Source organism: Gorilla gorilla, chromosome 12 (assembly GCF_029281585.2).
Source record: "Gorilla gorilla gorilla isolate KB3781 chromosome 12, NHGRI_mGorGor1-v2.1_pri, whole genome shotgun sequence".
NCBI classification, from domain to species: Eukaryota; Metazoa; Chordata; class Mammalia; order Primates; family Hominidae; genus Gorilla; species Gorilla gorilla.
The window spans coordinates 31527725-31543728 of NC_073236.2; the positions used below are offsets into that span (position 1 = coordinate 31527725).

Here is a 16004-nt window from a genome sequence, read left to right on the forward strand (position 1 = left end):
TAGAATTCTGTATCCTGTGAAATTATCCTTCAAAAGTAAAGGAGAATAAAGATTTTCTCAGACAAACAACAGGGAATTTGATGCCTTGTGAGAAATGTTAAAAGTTCTTTAGAGAGAAGAAAATGACAAAAGTCAGAAACTTGGTTCTACATAAAGGAAGAGCATCAAAGGAGGAATAGGTGAAAGGAAAATAAAAACTTTTCACTTTTCTTGGTTGATCTAACAGATAACAGTTTGTTCAAAATAGTAATAGCAACAATGTACTTGATGAGTATAGTTTATACAAGTAAAATGAATGACAGCAAGGGACAAGAGGGAGGAATTAGGAATACTTTATTAATGCAAGGTACTCGCACTACCCAAGAAGCAATATACCGTTACTTGAAGTTGGCCTTGGATAGTTGTAAATGTGTACTGCAAGATCTAGGATAACCAGTAAGGAAAGCTTAAAAAAAAAAAATAGTATATGCCAAGAAAGGAGAGAATATGGAATCAAAAGGTAGAAAAAGTGGAAAACAAAAATAGGAACAAAGAACAAGGGCAGCAGATAACAGTAATGTTATGGCAGACATTAATTCAATTCTATCAAGAATCACTTTAAATGTCAAAGGTCTAAATACACGAATGGAAAGACAGATTGTCAGAAGGGGCAGATTTTGATTCTTGATCAAAAATCAAGTATATACTGTCTACAATAAACCCACTTTAAATATAAAAATGCATGTAGATTAAAAGTAAAGGAATGGAGAAAGATATATCATGCTAACATGAATCAAAAGAGAGAGTAGCTATATTAATTTCAGACAGAGGTGACTTCAGAGCAAGGAAAATTAGCAAGGATATGGGAAGATGACATGATGATAAGGGGTCAATTTTCCTAGAAGACATATCCTTGTTTTTTGGGGTACAAACATGGCTCATTACAGCCTCAACCTCCCAGGCTCCAACAGTCCTCCCGCCTAAGCTTCCTTGTAGCTGAGACTACAGGCACGCACCACCATGCCTGGCTGATTTTGTAATTTTTCGTAGAGACGAGGTCTCACCATGTTGCCTAGGTTGGATAACAATCTTTAATGAACAACAGAGCATCAAAAAATACATGAGGCAAAAACTGATAGAACTGCAAGGAGAAATAGAGGAATCCAGTATTATAGGTTAGAGACATCAACACCCCTCTCAGAAACAGACAGATCTAGCAGGAGGAACATCAGTTAAGGACACAGTTGAAAGTTACCACCACCATCAACCAACTGGTTATAATGAACACACTGAGACCATTTACACTTTAGGTGATTATGAATATGGCTGGGTTTAAATCTACTATCTTGCGTCTTGTTTTCTATTTATTCTACCTGTTCCTTGTTCCTCTTTTCCTGACTCATTTTAGAATACAGTCTTAAAACTTATCAATAAAAAAGTTTTAAGATTGCATTTGTATCCTCTTTGTTGGTGTAATAGCTGTAGCTGTGTCACTTCAGTGATTCCTTTAGGGCGAATTTCTAGTGCACATCTTTAACTTAAACAAATCTACCTTCATATGATACTACACAACTTCAAATATGTAAGAACCGCATGACTACGCATTTCCATTTCTCCCCTCTGCCTTTGTGCTATTATCATCTATTTTACTTCTACATGTTGAAAACCACAATACATTATTTTTGCTTTAAGTGGTCAATTAGGTGTTAAAGATGTCTAAATAAAAGGATATATGAAATCCTTTATGCATATAATAACCTACCTAGTTATCATTTCTAGTGTTCATTTATTTGCATAGAAGCAGGTTTCCATCTGTTACTATCTTTCTTCTGCACGAAGAACCTCCTTTAACAACTCTTGTAAGGCAGGTCGGCTGATTCTTTCAGATTTTATGTCTGGAAAACCCTCCATGATGGCCTTCATTTTTGAAAGATATTTTCATTAGGTAAAGAATTCCAGGTTGGTAATGTCTCTCTTTCCCTACTTTAAAGATGGTGTTTCCCTATCTCTTACCTTGCATTGTTTCCTACAAGAAAGCTGCTGTCATCTTTACCTTTGTTCCTCTGTACCTAATCTTCTCTCTCTTCCTCACTTCTAAAATTTCCTCTTTATTGCTAGTTGAAATTTGATTGATACAGTTGTTATATTTCTTGGGTCTCAGTAGTTGCCATCAATTCAGCTATTATTTCTTCAAAAAAACTTTTTTTTGAGACTTGCTCTGTCACCCAGGCTGGAGTACAATGGCGCAGTCTCGGCTCACTGCAACTTCCGCCTCCTGGGTTCAAGTGATTCTCCTGCCTCAGCCTCCGGAGTAGCTGGGGTTACAGGCGCCTGCCACCATGCCTGGCTAATTTTTGTATTTTTAGTAGAGACAGGGTTTCACCATGTTGGCCAGGCTGGTCTCGAACTGCTGACCTCGTGATCCACCCGCCTCAGCCTCCCAAAGTGCTGGGATTACAGGCGTGAGCCACTGCGCCCGGCCATTTCTTCAAATTGTTTTTTATACCTCCCTTCTCCACGGACTCCAATTATACACATATTTGGCTCCCAAAGTTGTCCCATAGTTCTCTAATGCCCAGTTTCTCCTACCATCTCTTCTTCAGTCTTTTTCCTGTTTAAGTTGCTGTCTTCAAATTCTTTCATATCTCTGAGATGTCCAATCTGCTGTTAATCCCATTTAGCGTTTTTCATCAGATATTGCAGTTTTCATCTCTAGAGGTTCAACTTGGTGTTTTGTATCTTCCATGTTTTTCTCTCTAGCTTTCTGAACATATGGAATACAGTCATAATACCTGCTTTAATGTCCTTGTCTACTGATTGTCATTGTGCCATTCCTGGGTCAGTTTTGATGGACTGATTTTTCACTTCATTATGAGCTTATGTTCATGCTTCTTTGCATGCCTAGTATTTTTGTTTTTGTTTTTGTTTGAGACGGAGTTTCGCTCGTTGCCCAGGCTGGAGTGCAATGGCATGTTCTTGGCTCACCACAACCTCCACCTCCCTGGTTCAAGCGATTCTCCTGCCTCAGCCTCCCAAGTAGCTGGGATTACAGGCATGTGCCACCACGCCTGGCTAATTTTTTTGTATTTTTAGTAGAGATGGGGTTTCTCCATGTGGGTCAAGCTGGTCTCAAACTCCTGACCTCAGGTGATCCGCCTGCCTCGGGCCTCCCAAAGTGCTGGGATTACAGGTGTGAGCCACCGCGCCTGGCTGCCTAGTGATTTATTAGATGCCAAGTATTGTATATTTTACTTTATTGGGTATATTTTTTGTATTCCTATATTCTTGAGCTTTGTTCTGGAACAGAATTAAGTTACTTGGAAACAGTTGTGTTCCAGTTTGGTCTTGTTTTTAAGCTTTCTGAGTTGGGACCAGGGGTAGTTTTTATGTAGAGTTAATTTTTCTACTACTAGGGCATCTTAGTTCTCTTCCAATGCCACCTAGATTACAAGGTTTTCCACTGTGACTGTTGATAACAGGCACTATTTTCCACTCCAAACACTGTTCCCTCTAATTCTTTTGGGTGAGTTTCCTCACCGGCATGCACTATTAGCGTGTAACTAAATATCTGATGGAAACTCCCTGCAGATCTTAGTTCTCCTGCTGTGCAACTCTCTCCTCAAAGGCATTCTCCCCTGTGAACTCTAGCCATTTCGACTGCCCAACTGCACCTCAACTCCAGGAGACCGCCAGGTCCTGATGGGGTAACCCTTCCTATAACCACCGACTCTCCGCAGATAGTAAGTACGGATAATTTTGTTTCCCCTCTCCAAAGGATCATTGTCTTTTATTGCTTAAAGTTCATTGTCTTTATATTTGTTAGGTACTTAAGAAAGAAAACTAACAAGACAGATAAGTTTTAGGAAATAACTACCTTACTCTAGCAAAATACCACACACAAAAAAAGGGGGCCCACCCACACCAGACAACGTCACAGGCTGAAAACTTTCACCATCCAGCCTAACATGGCCTGCTCCCTATCCCATGGTGCCATTAGGGTGCTCCTCCTACTTCCAGCAGAAAGGCCTCAGCAGAGGTCCGGAGGACAGCGACAGGAGGAAACCTGGATCTCCATCCTCACCAGGCAGTAACGAGGCAGTGCCCCATCCCATACCAGCACTGTCAGAGGAAGCATGCTGAGAGATTTAAATAACTCCCAGAGCTTCTTAACAGTGAAGATGACCAGGATACAGCCAAAGTCACTCATCATAACAAGAACTAGGACACTGTAAACTTGAATGAGAAAAAACCTCAAGGGATGTCAACACTAAGATGACACAGATGTTGAAACTTTATGACAATAATTTTTTTTTTTTTGGAGACAAGGTCTCACTCTGCCACCCAGGCTGGAGTGGCATGAACAAGGCTCACTGCAGCCTCAACCTCCTGCAATCAAATGATCCTCCCACTTCAGCCTCCTATGTAGCTGGGACTACAGGCGTACACCATGTGTGTCTAACTTTTAAATTTACTTTTACTTTTTGTAGAGATGAGGTCTCACTTTGTTGCCTAGGCTGATCTCAAACTCCTGGGCTGAAGCAATCCTCCTGCCTCACCTTCACAAAGTGCTGGGGTTACAGGCATGAGCCACCACACCCACCTGATGACAAGGATTTTAAAGCAGCCACCATAAAAATGCTTCAGTGAGCAATTATAAACACTCTTGAAGCCATTTAAAGAAAAAAAAAAAACAGTCTCAGCAAATAGTCTCAGCAAATAGCCTCAGCAAATAAAGAGAAGATATAAAAAATAAACCAAATGGAAATTTTAACTGAAATATACAATGACAGTCAAAGTTAAAGTACTGCATGGATGGTTCAAGAGCAGAATGGAAAGAGTAAACAACCAGTTATTCTGAAGATAAAACAATAGAAATTACCTAAACTGAGCAACACAGAGAAAACAGACTGGAAAAAAAAATAAACAGCGCCTCAGGGACTCATGGGACAATAGTAAAAGATTTAACATTTTGGTCATCAGTGTCCCAGAAAGAGGATGTGGGTGGGGCAGAAAGAGTATGCAAAGAAATGAAAATATATATATTCCACAGAGTGGGTAAAAACTTCTGTAAAACATGTATCTGATAGGGGGGCTTATATCTAGAAACTATAAGGAACTCAATAATAATAAAAAATAACTTTTTAAATGGGCAAAGGCTCTGAATAGACAATTCTCCAAAAAACATATACAAATGGCCAATCAGCACATGAAAAGATGTTCAACATCATCAGCCATCAGGGAAATACAAGTCAAAATTGCAATGGTATACAATTAATATACCATTTAACATTCCCAATAGTAGCCTACAACTTCCATTTCCACTGTGGACAACGGTTTGGAAGTTCCTCACGGTAGTCAAGTTACTTAACTGCTCTGTAAAAGGAAGTTAATTACATTCACTTTGGATGAATGAGTTCATATATATTAGCTATAATTACTACAGCAATTATCATTGTGTACATTATTACTGATTGGGTCAAATTATTAACCCCGTCTCCCTAATTCATTTACTTTTGTTACTTTGGATGAATATTTAAAGTAGTCTTGAACTGAGATATGTATGTAAAGGTTCTATCACATTGGCATATAACATGTGCTTAATAAACGAAAGCTATAATTATTTATTTCCAAAGAGTTTAAAGATTAAACTTCCCTCAAAACAAACAAAAGGCAAGGCAACACCCCAAGCTGTGAGGGGCTGAGTCTCTCCTAGGTGCAGGGCAGCACAGGAACTGGCTGCACAAGGCCAGAGAGGTTACGTGGCGGCTCTCTTTAAATTAGACCACACAGAGCGCTTCATTCCCTGTGCAGTCTTCACGTCTTCCCAGTCCAGTTTGATGTCTGGAACCTCATCTTCTGGCTCTGGATCCTTCCTCAAGGCCCCCCGGGGGGACGCAACCACAATGGGCAGAGGGCCACATTCCTCCCGGATTTCCACAACATGGAGGCCCTTCTTATCAGCCAGCTGTTGATGGGTTTCCTAGGCAAGACCAAATTCAGAACAGGTTAGGTCTGAAGTACATTTGCAACATAAAGAGCAGGAACTTCCACAGGCCACAACAGTACAGCCTGGGGGGATTCAAAGGCCATTTCAGTGGATTTGGGTTAATGTGTTTTGTGGCTAAACTCTAATAACCTGTCATGGGTGGAGTCATTTCAGCCTCATCTGCTGCATCTGCCCACCCCAAACTTGGACAGAGGAAGGGCCTTGGCCTCTGGTCTCTTGCCTTCTAAACCCTCCCGATTATGCACCATGCTGTGCCAAACACTGAACTTGAATCTCACCAACCCCCTAGATCTAACTACCAATTTACAGTAAATATAGGGGAGATAAGACATTAAGGACCCTACAGGTATTTTAGTCAGCAACAGGCCAGGAAGCACTACAAAACAACCTGGTTTCCTCAACAAAAAATCATAAGCGGGGCGGGGGTGGGGGAAGAGGAGGGGAACCTATTTAAAAGGCATAGCAAAAACATACATTAACCTGTTCTGCAACCTGATTCAAACACATTGTGTAAAAAAAAAAAAAAAATTTTTTTAATCTAACAGATGGAATTTGCTCATTTGTATGAACATGGATTGGATATTTGATGATACAAGTTACTGTTAACTTTTTAGGTATGATAATAGTATTACAGGGTTTTTTAAAAATCCTTATCTTTTTGAAGATACATACTAAAATATTTAGGTTGAAATAAAATGTCTGAGATTTGGTTCAAAATAACTGGGGGTGGTACTAAGAAGCAAGACTGGTCATGAGCTGGGTAACAGGGCCATGGGGATTCACTGCAGAGGGAAGCCACAGAGATCTGGAAGCAGGCAGATTAGTTCAGTAGATGTTATTCATGGTACAATGACATACCTGCTATGTCAATCCCGTGATCCCAGGCCTTATGGCTGCCTTGCACTATTCTAATTATATATCTAATGCCTTGCAGTATGTTTGAAATTAGAAAACAGATGAGCCATTTCATAAACAAAATAAAATAATTTATATTGGTGTATCTTTCAATCAAAGGCCTATCACCTAAAGTGGTGGCATCTTTTCCTTTTTGAGTGACATTAAATAATGCAACCTTTTATGGCTGATGGCATTTTAGGAGAGATGACATATGGTAACTATATCAGAAGGTTTAAAAGACTAACAGAAAACAAAGATATCACATAAAAGAACAAGTCTAGGCTGGGCGTGGTGGCTCACGCTTGTAATCCCAGCACTTTGGGAGGCCAAGGCGGGTGGATCACGAGGTCAGGAGTTCAAGACCAGCCTGACCAACATGGTGAAACCCCATCTCTATTAAAAATACAAAAATTAGCCGGGCATGGTGGCACGTGCCTGCAGTCCCAGCTACTCAGGAGGCTGAGGCAGGAGAATCACTTGAACCCATGAGGCGGAGGTTGCAGTGAGCTGAGATGGAGCCACTGCACTCCAAGCCTTGGTGACAGAGCGAGACTCCGTCTCAAAAAGAAAAAACAAACAAACAAAAAACCAAAAACAGAACAAGTCTACTGGATCATAAATACAACCTATCTAAAATCAACATCTTAATTAAACCTCTAATGTTTCAATTTACAAGCGCTCTGAAGGGTGTTTTAGACAGTAACACACACAAAAGCTGTTCAGAAAACAGAAGGCTTTTACCCAAGGCCTTCTTTTTCTTTTAATTTTCCTACTTTAAACAGACATGTAAAATTACTCCATGGATCACTTTACCTAAAATCCACCCCTGTACTCCTGAAATGTCAGGAAGCCTGCCAAAGTCCTCAGCTAACAGAGGTCAGCAAATGGAGCCTATTGAACCTGGTTGTCTTTTCTGTTCATCCACCTATGCTAAGGTCTACCCATCCTTTCAAGAGACAGGCCAGCCCTCCTGGGTAGGTAGGGGAGCTGCCCAAGAATGGGGGCCTGGTGCAGTCACAGCCCTGCCCTCCATGGTGGGTGACTGGGAGCCGGGCCCAGGGCTCCCACCTATGAGGAAAAGTAACCTGATATGTTAATGTTCATAGTTCCCTACCAACCCAGGCATCAGTCTGAACCACCTACACAGGTAACAGGGAACTGACTGTGCCTGCCCTGAATGCAGAGGTGCCCTGGGTGCTTCATCCTAGCCCCAACTGAAAGGACTAAATTAGGAAATGAACTTTCTCTTTTGATTTTACTTTTCTATACTGTTGGAGCTTTAGAACAAGCAGGTGTTATTTTCATAATAACATGTAGACTGTAATTATTGGCTTTAAAAATGCTGCTTAGAAAAACCCATGAAGTACTTTTTAAAAGGTAATTTTCATGAACTTGTCAGTGGATTTAACTAAACTGATGCAGTCACAGACAGCAAAGAATGCCCAACTCCTCAGGTGGCCCCAGGAAAGCATCTCCAGGAGGCCCCAGGGCATCGTAGCCCCAACACACACAACTGAAATACAAACTAGAACTTCTGTTTCAGACCCCGGGAAAGGATTACCTGTCTGGAGAGCCCACGGAAGAGGCCCTGGGTGAGGCTGAGCATATTAATGGACCCAGAGACCTTGGCATACATGTCTTTGATGCCAATGAGCCGGCAGATGGTGATGATGGCCCTGTGGCAGCGGAGGCCGAAACCTAGGAAAGGAGAAACCGGGTGAAACACAGCCCACTCGCCTGCAGCGGGAGGAGTCACCCTGCTGGCTTTCGCATGGCTTCAGGCTCTGGGCTTCGGGAAACTGGTTCATATTCTGGTATCACCACTTCCTAGTGAGCTGACCCTTGACAACTTACTTAACTTCCAAGATGACACTTACTCAAACAGGATACTACAAGGATTAAAAAGATGACATCTACAAATATCTTGAACACATTTTGAGAGCAAAAAAACAGGATTGTTATTGAGATTAATAAACATGCATGAAAATTCTTGGCACCCCAGACTCATTTAACTAAGGATGGAGGGACACGTCTCTTCTCACCCTCCTTGATAGTTCCATTGCCCTGAGCAGAGTGTCCACTTCCTCCTCCTGAAGAAGCTCCTCTTTTCGTTTTGGTAACACATCCTCTCCTGGATTTCCTCCTAGCTATTGGCCTGTCCTCTCCTCCTTGCTGGCATCTAAATCTTGGGGGGTCTCCCCTCCAGCCACTTGCCCTTTTTCTGCCTGTAATTCCTTCTCCAGAGAGCTTTAAAAACACAAACCAAACACGTTGCTCCCCATTTAAAGATCCCTCCTTCCCACTGTTCTCGAGATGAATATAAAGAACATCATGGCCTATTCAGAGCCTTCTGTGCCTGAGTCCTGCCCACCTCCCTGACCTCATCTAGAGACATGCCACGTCCTGCTGGCTTCCTCAGCTTAAGGACTGCACTTGGGATTCCCTCTGCCTGGAATGTCCTCCCAGCTCTGCCCCCTTGGCTCCTTCTCACCTTCAAAGTCCCACTCAAATTGCTCCTCCTCAGACAGGCCTTCTGTGACCATGCTATTCAAGGTGGCATCCTTCCTTCTGCCTTCCTCCCTCCTACTCTAACACAGTACCCTGATTAGGGCACTCAACAAAACCTGTTTATCCAATGCTTCCCCTGAGTGGCAGATGGCTCCCATAAGGGCCAGGATATTGTTTACCGCGGTGTCCCCAGAGCCCGGAGCAGTACCTGGCAAATGCAGGTGGAGTGAGGGAGCTGCAAGGCCCAAGTTTGGCCTCTAACATTATTTGCCAGACATAAAACTCGGCACACACCTCTTCTGCTCCAAGGCAGAAGATCTACTCTGGAAATTGGACATTACTGGCTTTCTAGTTTGACTTTTTATGGTCAAAAACTATTCCTTCTACTTGAAAGGGCCAATGAACTGTGGCCTCCATAATTATGCCAGAGCATGCAAGAACTTAAGGGGATAGCTAAAGACAGGTCACAATGGGGTCCTCTGTTCTTCCAGGTGGAGTTATGTACACACAGAACAGGTGCTGCCGACGTGAACATAATGCACCCATGTCTGGATGAGCACTGGTGTGCACACACCTAGAGAGAGGTACACGTGGAAGGGGGTATCATGCAGATTCTGGAAGGAGCTGAGAGGCAGCCTCTACCCTGCCACTGCTCGCTGAATGACTGTGACAAGAAGATCCCTCCCTAAAACACCTACTTGGCAGTGCTGCTGATGAGCACCGAGATGTGTAATACACAGTACCTGGACCAGCACAGACACTGCATGAACAATGGCCACTGTGTGACACATACACACCCACGTGACAGTAGTCATAGTCCGATGGTAATGATTTGACTACCTTCCAGGCACAGACTGTCAAAAAACACTTGTTTAATAAATATGGCAAAGTTTTGCAGTGCTGTGTGTGGAACTGAATACTGTTCTATAGCCGAAGTAGAAGTGTTCCATGGTTAAATACATTTGGGAACACCACACCCTCCATTTCTCTTGGGAGATTCATATTGCATGGCAGTGCATTAAAGACTGCAACACTCACAAAGATGCAAAAACACTTTTGGTGCCTTTCCTTAATCCAGTTCTGCCATCTGGCATCCTTTTTGGAGTAAAACCTTTTCTATCTCCTACAGAATTAGTAACACATAGGCACATCATTTAGGAAATGCCTATTTGTACATGTATGTACAAAATGTCTATAAATGTGTATGTATTCAGGAAACGTCTAAAAGTATTATATACTGTTTTAGCTTCAAAATCAGAATATTAACCCCGATACACAGGTAATGGTCTAGATCATACAAAAAACTGAAAAATACAGCTTTGATTAGAAGACAGGAAAGATTTTAAAAGGTAGCTTCTTCAATTAAATTAAAATTACAGCAGTCATTTGAATAGGATCCCATTCCAAGATGGCCGAATAGGAACAGCTCCAGTCTGCAGCTCCCAGTGTGACTGACGCAGAAGACAGGTGATTTCTGCATTTCCAACTGAGGTACCTGGTTCATCTCACTGGGACTGGTTGGACAGTGGGTGCTGCCCATGGAGCAGGGCAGGGCATTGCCTCACCCGGGAAGCACGAGTGGTCCAGGGATTTCCCTTGCCTAGCCAAGGGAAGCTGTGACAGACTGTACTGGGAAAACCAGGACACTGCCACCTAAATACTGCGTCTTTCCAATGGTGGTAGCAAACGGCACACCAGGAGATTATATCCCAGGCCTGGCTCAGCAGGTCCCGCGCCCATGGAACCTTGCTCACTGCTAGCGCAGCAGTCCGAGATCAAACTGTGAGGCAGCAGCCCTGGCTAGGGGAGGGGCGTCCGCCATTGCTGAGGCTTGAGTAGGTAAACAAAGCGGCCAGGAAGCTCCAACTGGGTGGAGCCCACCGCAGCTCAACGAGGCCCACCTGCCTCTGTAGACTCCACCTCTGTGCGCAGGGCATAGCTGAACAAAAGGCAGCAGAAACTTCTGCAGACTTAAACGTCCCTGTCTGACAGCTCTGAAGAGAGCAGTGGTTCTCCCAGCACGGTGTCTGAGCTCTCAGAATGGACAGACTGCCTCCTCAAGTGGGCCCCTGACCCCCGTGTAACCTAACTGGGAGACACCTCCCACTAGGGATCGACTGACACCTCATACAGCCGGGTGCCCCTCTGAGATGTAGATTCCAGAGGAAGGATCAGCATCAATATTTGCTCTTCTGCAATATTTGCTGCTCTGCAGCCTCTACTGGTGATACCCAGGCAAACAGGGTCTGGAGTGGACCTCCTGCAAAGTCCAACAGACCTGCAGCTGAGGGACCTGATTGTTAGAAGGAAAACTAACAAACAGAAAGGAATAGCATCAACATCAACAAAATGGACATCCACACCAAAATCCCATCTGTAGGTTACCATCATCAAAGACCAAAGGTAGATAAAACCACAAAGATGGGGAGAAACCAGAGCAGAAAACCTGAAAATTCTAAAAACCAGAGCGCCTCTTCTCCACCAAAGGATCCCAGCTCCTCGCCAGCAACAGAACAAAGCTGGATGGAGAATGACTTTGACAAGTTGGCAGAAGTAGACTTCAGAAGGTCGGTAATAACAGACTTCTCCAAGTTAAAGGAGAATGTTCAAACCCCATCAAAAGGAAGCTAAAAATCTTGAAAAAAGATAAGACAAATGGCTAACTAGAATAAACAGTGTAGAGAGTACTTTAAATGACCTGATGGAGCTGAAAACCATGGCACGAGAACTACGTGATGCATGCATAAGCTTCAGTAGCCAATTCAATCAAGTGGAAGAAAGGGTATCAGTGATAGAAGATCAAATTAATGAAATGAAGCAAAAAGAGAAGTTTAGAGAAAAAAGAGTAAAAAAACGAACAAAACCTCCAAGAAATATGGGACTATGTGAAAAGACCAAATCTACATTTGATTGGTGTACCTGAAAGTGACAGGGAGAATGGAACCAAGTTCGAAAACACTCTTCAGGATATCATGCAGGAGAACTTCCCCAACCTAGCAAGGCAGGCAAACATTTAAATTCAGGAAATACAGAGAACACCACAAAGATACTCCTTGAGAAGAGCAACCCCAAGACACATAATTATCAGATTCACCAAGGTTGAAATGAAGGAAAAAATATCAAGGGCAGCCAGAGAGAAAGGTCGGGTTACCCACAAAGGGAAGCCCATCAGACTAACAGCGGATCTCTCAGCAGAAATTCTATAAGCCAGAAGAGAGTGGGGGCCAATATTCAACATTCTTAAAATAATTTTCAACCCAGAATTTCATATCCAGCCAAACTAAGCTTCATAAGTCAAGGAGAAATAAAATCCTTTACACACAAGCAAATACTGAGAGATTCTGTCACTACCAGGCCTGCCTTACAAGAACTCCTGAAGGGAAGCACTCAACATGGAAAAGAACAACTGGTACCAGCCACTGCAAAAACATGCCAAATTGTAAAGACCATCGATGCTAGGAAGAAACTGCATCAACTAATGGGAAAAATGACCAGTTAACATCATAATGACTGGATCAAATTCACACATAACAATATTAACCTTAAATGTAAATGGGCTAAATGCCCCAATTAAAAGACATAGACTGGCAAATTGGATGAAGAGTTAAGACCCAGTGTGCTGTACTCAGGAGACCCATCTCACGTGCAGAGACACACATAGGCTCAAAATAAATGGATGGAGGAAGATCTACCAAGCAAATGGAAAGCAAAAAAACAGCAGAGGTTACAATCCTAGTCTCTGATAAAACAGACTTTAAACCAACAAAGATCAAAAGAGACAAAGAAGGCCATTACATAATGGTAAAGGCATCAATTCAACAAGAGCTAACTATCCTAAATATATATGCATCCAATACAGGAGCACCCAGATTCATAAAGCAAGTCCTTAGAGACCTACAAAGAGACTTAGACTCCCACACAATAATAATGGGAGACTTTAACACCCCACTGTCCATATTAGACAGATCAATGACACAGAAGGTTAACAAGGATATCCAGGAAGCAGACCTAATAGACATCTACAGAACTCTCCACCCCAAATCAACAGAACATACATTCTTCTCAGCACCACATCGCACTTATTCCAAAGTTGACCGCATAGTTGGAAGTAAAGCACTCCTCAGCAAATGTAAGAGAAAAGAAATCACAACAAACTGTCTGTCAGACCACAGTGCAATCAAACTAGAACTCAGGATTAAGAAACTCACTCAAAACTGCTCAACTACATGGAAACTGAACAACCTGCTCCTGAATGACTACTGGGTAAATAACAAAATAAAGGCAGAAATAAAGATGTTCTTTGAAACCAATGAGAACAAAGACACAACATACCAGAATCTCTGGGACACATTTAAAGCAGTGTGTAGAGGGAAATTTATAGCACTAAATGCCCACAAGAGAAAGCAGGAAACATCTAAAATCGACACGCTAACATCATAATTAAAAGAACTAGAGAAGGAAGAGCAAACAAATTCAAAAGCTAGCAGAAGGCAAGAAATAACTAAGATCAGAGCAGAACTGAAGGAAACAGACACACAAAAAAAACCTTCAAAAAAATCAATGAATCCAGCAGCTCATTTTTCGAAAACATCAACAAAATTGATAGACTGCTAGCAAGACTAATAAAGAAGAGAGAAGAATCAAACAGATGCAATAAAAAATCACCACCAATCCCAAAGAAATAGAAACTACCATCAGAGAATACTATAAACACCTCTACACAAATAAACTAGAAAATCTAGAAGAAATGGATGAATTCCTTGACACATACACCCTCCCAAGACTAAACCAGGAAGAAGTTGAATCGCTGAATAGACCAACAACAGGCTCTGAAATTGAGGCAATAATTAATAGCCTACCAACCAAAAAAAGTCCAGGACCAGACAGATTCATAGCCAAATTCTACCAGAGGTAAAAAGAGGAGCTGGTACCATTCCTTCTGAAACTATTCCAATCAATAGAAAAAGAGGGAATCCTCCCTAACTCATTTTATGAGGCCAGCATCATCCTGATACTAAAGCCTGGCAGAGACACAACCAAAAAAAAAGAGAATTTTAGACCAATATCCCTGATGAATGTCGATGCAAAAATCCTCAATAAAATACTGGCAAACCAAATCCAGCAGCACATCAAAAAGCTTATCCACCACGATCAAGCCAGCTTTATTCCTGGGATGCAAGGCTGGTTCAACATACGCAAATCAATAAACATACTCCATCACATAAACAGAACCAAATGTCAAAACCACATGATTATCTCAATAGATGCAGAAAAGGCCTTCAACAAAATTCAACAGCGCTTCATGCTAAAAACTCTCAATACACTAGGTATTGATGGAACGCATCTCAAAATAATAAGAGCTATTTATGACAAACCCACAGCCAATATCATACTGAATGGGCAAAAACTGGAAGCATTCCCTTTGAAAACTGGCACAAGACAGGGAAGCCCTCTCTCACCACTCCTATTCAACATACTGTTGGAAGTTCCGGCCAGGGCAACCACGCAAGAGAAAGAAATAAAGGGTATTCAATTAGGAAAAGAGGAAGTCAAATTGTCCCTGTTTGCAGATAACATGATTGTATATTTAGAAAACCCCATCGTCTCAGCCCAAAATCTCCTTAAGCTGATAAGTAACTTCAGCAAAGTCTCAGGATACAAAATCAATGTGCAAAAATCACAAGCATTCTTATACACCAATAACAGACCAAGAGACAGCCAAATCATGAGTGAACTCCCATTCGCAATTGCTACAAAGAGAATAAAATACCTAGGAATCCAACTTACAAAAGATGTGAAGGACCTCTTCAAGGAGAACTGCAAATCACTGCTCAATGAAATAAAAGAGGACACAAACAAATGGAAGAACATTCCATGCTCACGGATAGGAAGAATCAGTATTGTGAAAATGGCCATGCTGCCCAAGGTAATTTACAGATTCAATGCCATCCCCATCAAGCTACCAATGACTTTCTTCACAGAATTGGAAAAAACTACTTTAAAGTGCATATGGAGCATATGGAACCAAAAAAGAGCCGGCATTGCCAAGACAATCCTAAGCCAAAAGAACAAAGTTGGAGGCATCATGCTACCTGACTTCAAACTATACTACAAGGCTACAGTAACCAAAACAGCATGGTACTGGTACCAAAACAGAGATATAGACCAATGGAATCGAACAGAGGCCTCAGAAACAACACCACACATCTACAACCATCTGATCTTTGACAAACCTGACAAAAACAAGAAATGGGGAAAGGATTCCCTATTTAATAAATGGTACTGGGAAAACTGGCTAGCCACATGTAGAAAGTGAAACTGGATCCCTTCCTTACACCTTATACAAAAATTAATTCAAGATGGATTAAAGACTTAAATGTTAGACCTAAAACCATAAAAACCCTAGAAGAAAACCAAGGCAATACCATTCAGGTCATAGGCATGGGCAAGGACTTCATGACTAAAACACCAAAAGCAATGGCAACAAAAGCCAAAATTGACAAATGGGATCTAATTAAACTAAAGAGCTTCTGCATGGCAAAAGAAACTACCATCAGAGTGAACAGGCAACCTACAGAATGGGAGAAAATTTTTATAAGCTACCCATCTGACA

At 41.9% G+C, this 16004-nt stretch overlaps 1 protein-coding gene across 1 annotated transcript in view; it reads right to left on the reverse strand.

Annotated features, from left to right (window-relative positions):
* Window positions 1-1052: 1052 nt before the first annotated feature.
* LOC115933573 (small ribosomal subunit protein uS5m-like) overlaps window positions 1053-16004 on the reverse strand; it is a 41290-nt gene continuing 26338 nt past the window's right edge. Inside the window, exons 6-7 of the mRNA XM_031008343.3 lie at window positions 8445-8581; window positions 1053-5959 (exon numbers count right to left, since the gene is read on the reverse strand). Of these exons, the coding sequence (XP_030864203.2) occupies window positions 5735-5959; window positions 8445-8581 (362 nt within the window). The 3' untranslated portion in view covers window positions 1053-5734. The remainder of the gene's footprint in view (window positions 5960-8444; window positions 8582-16004) is intronic.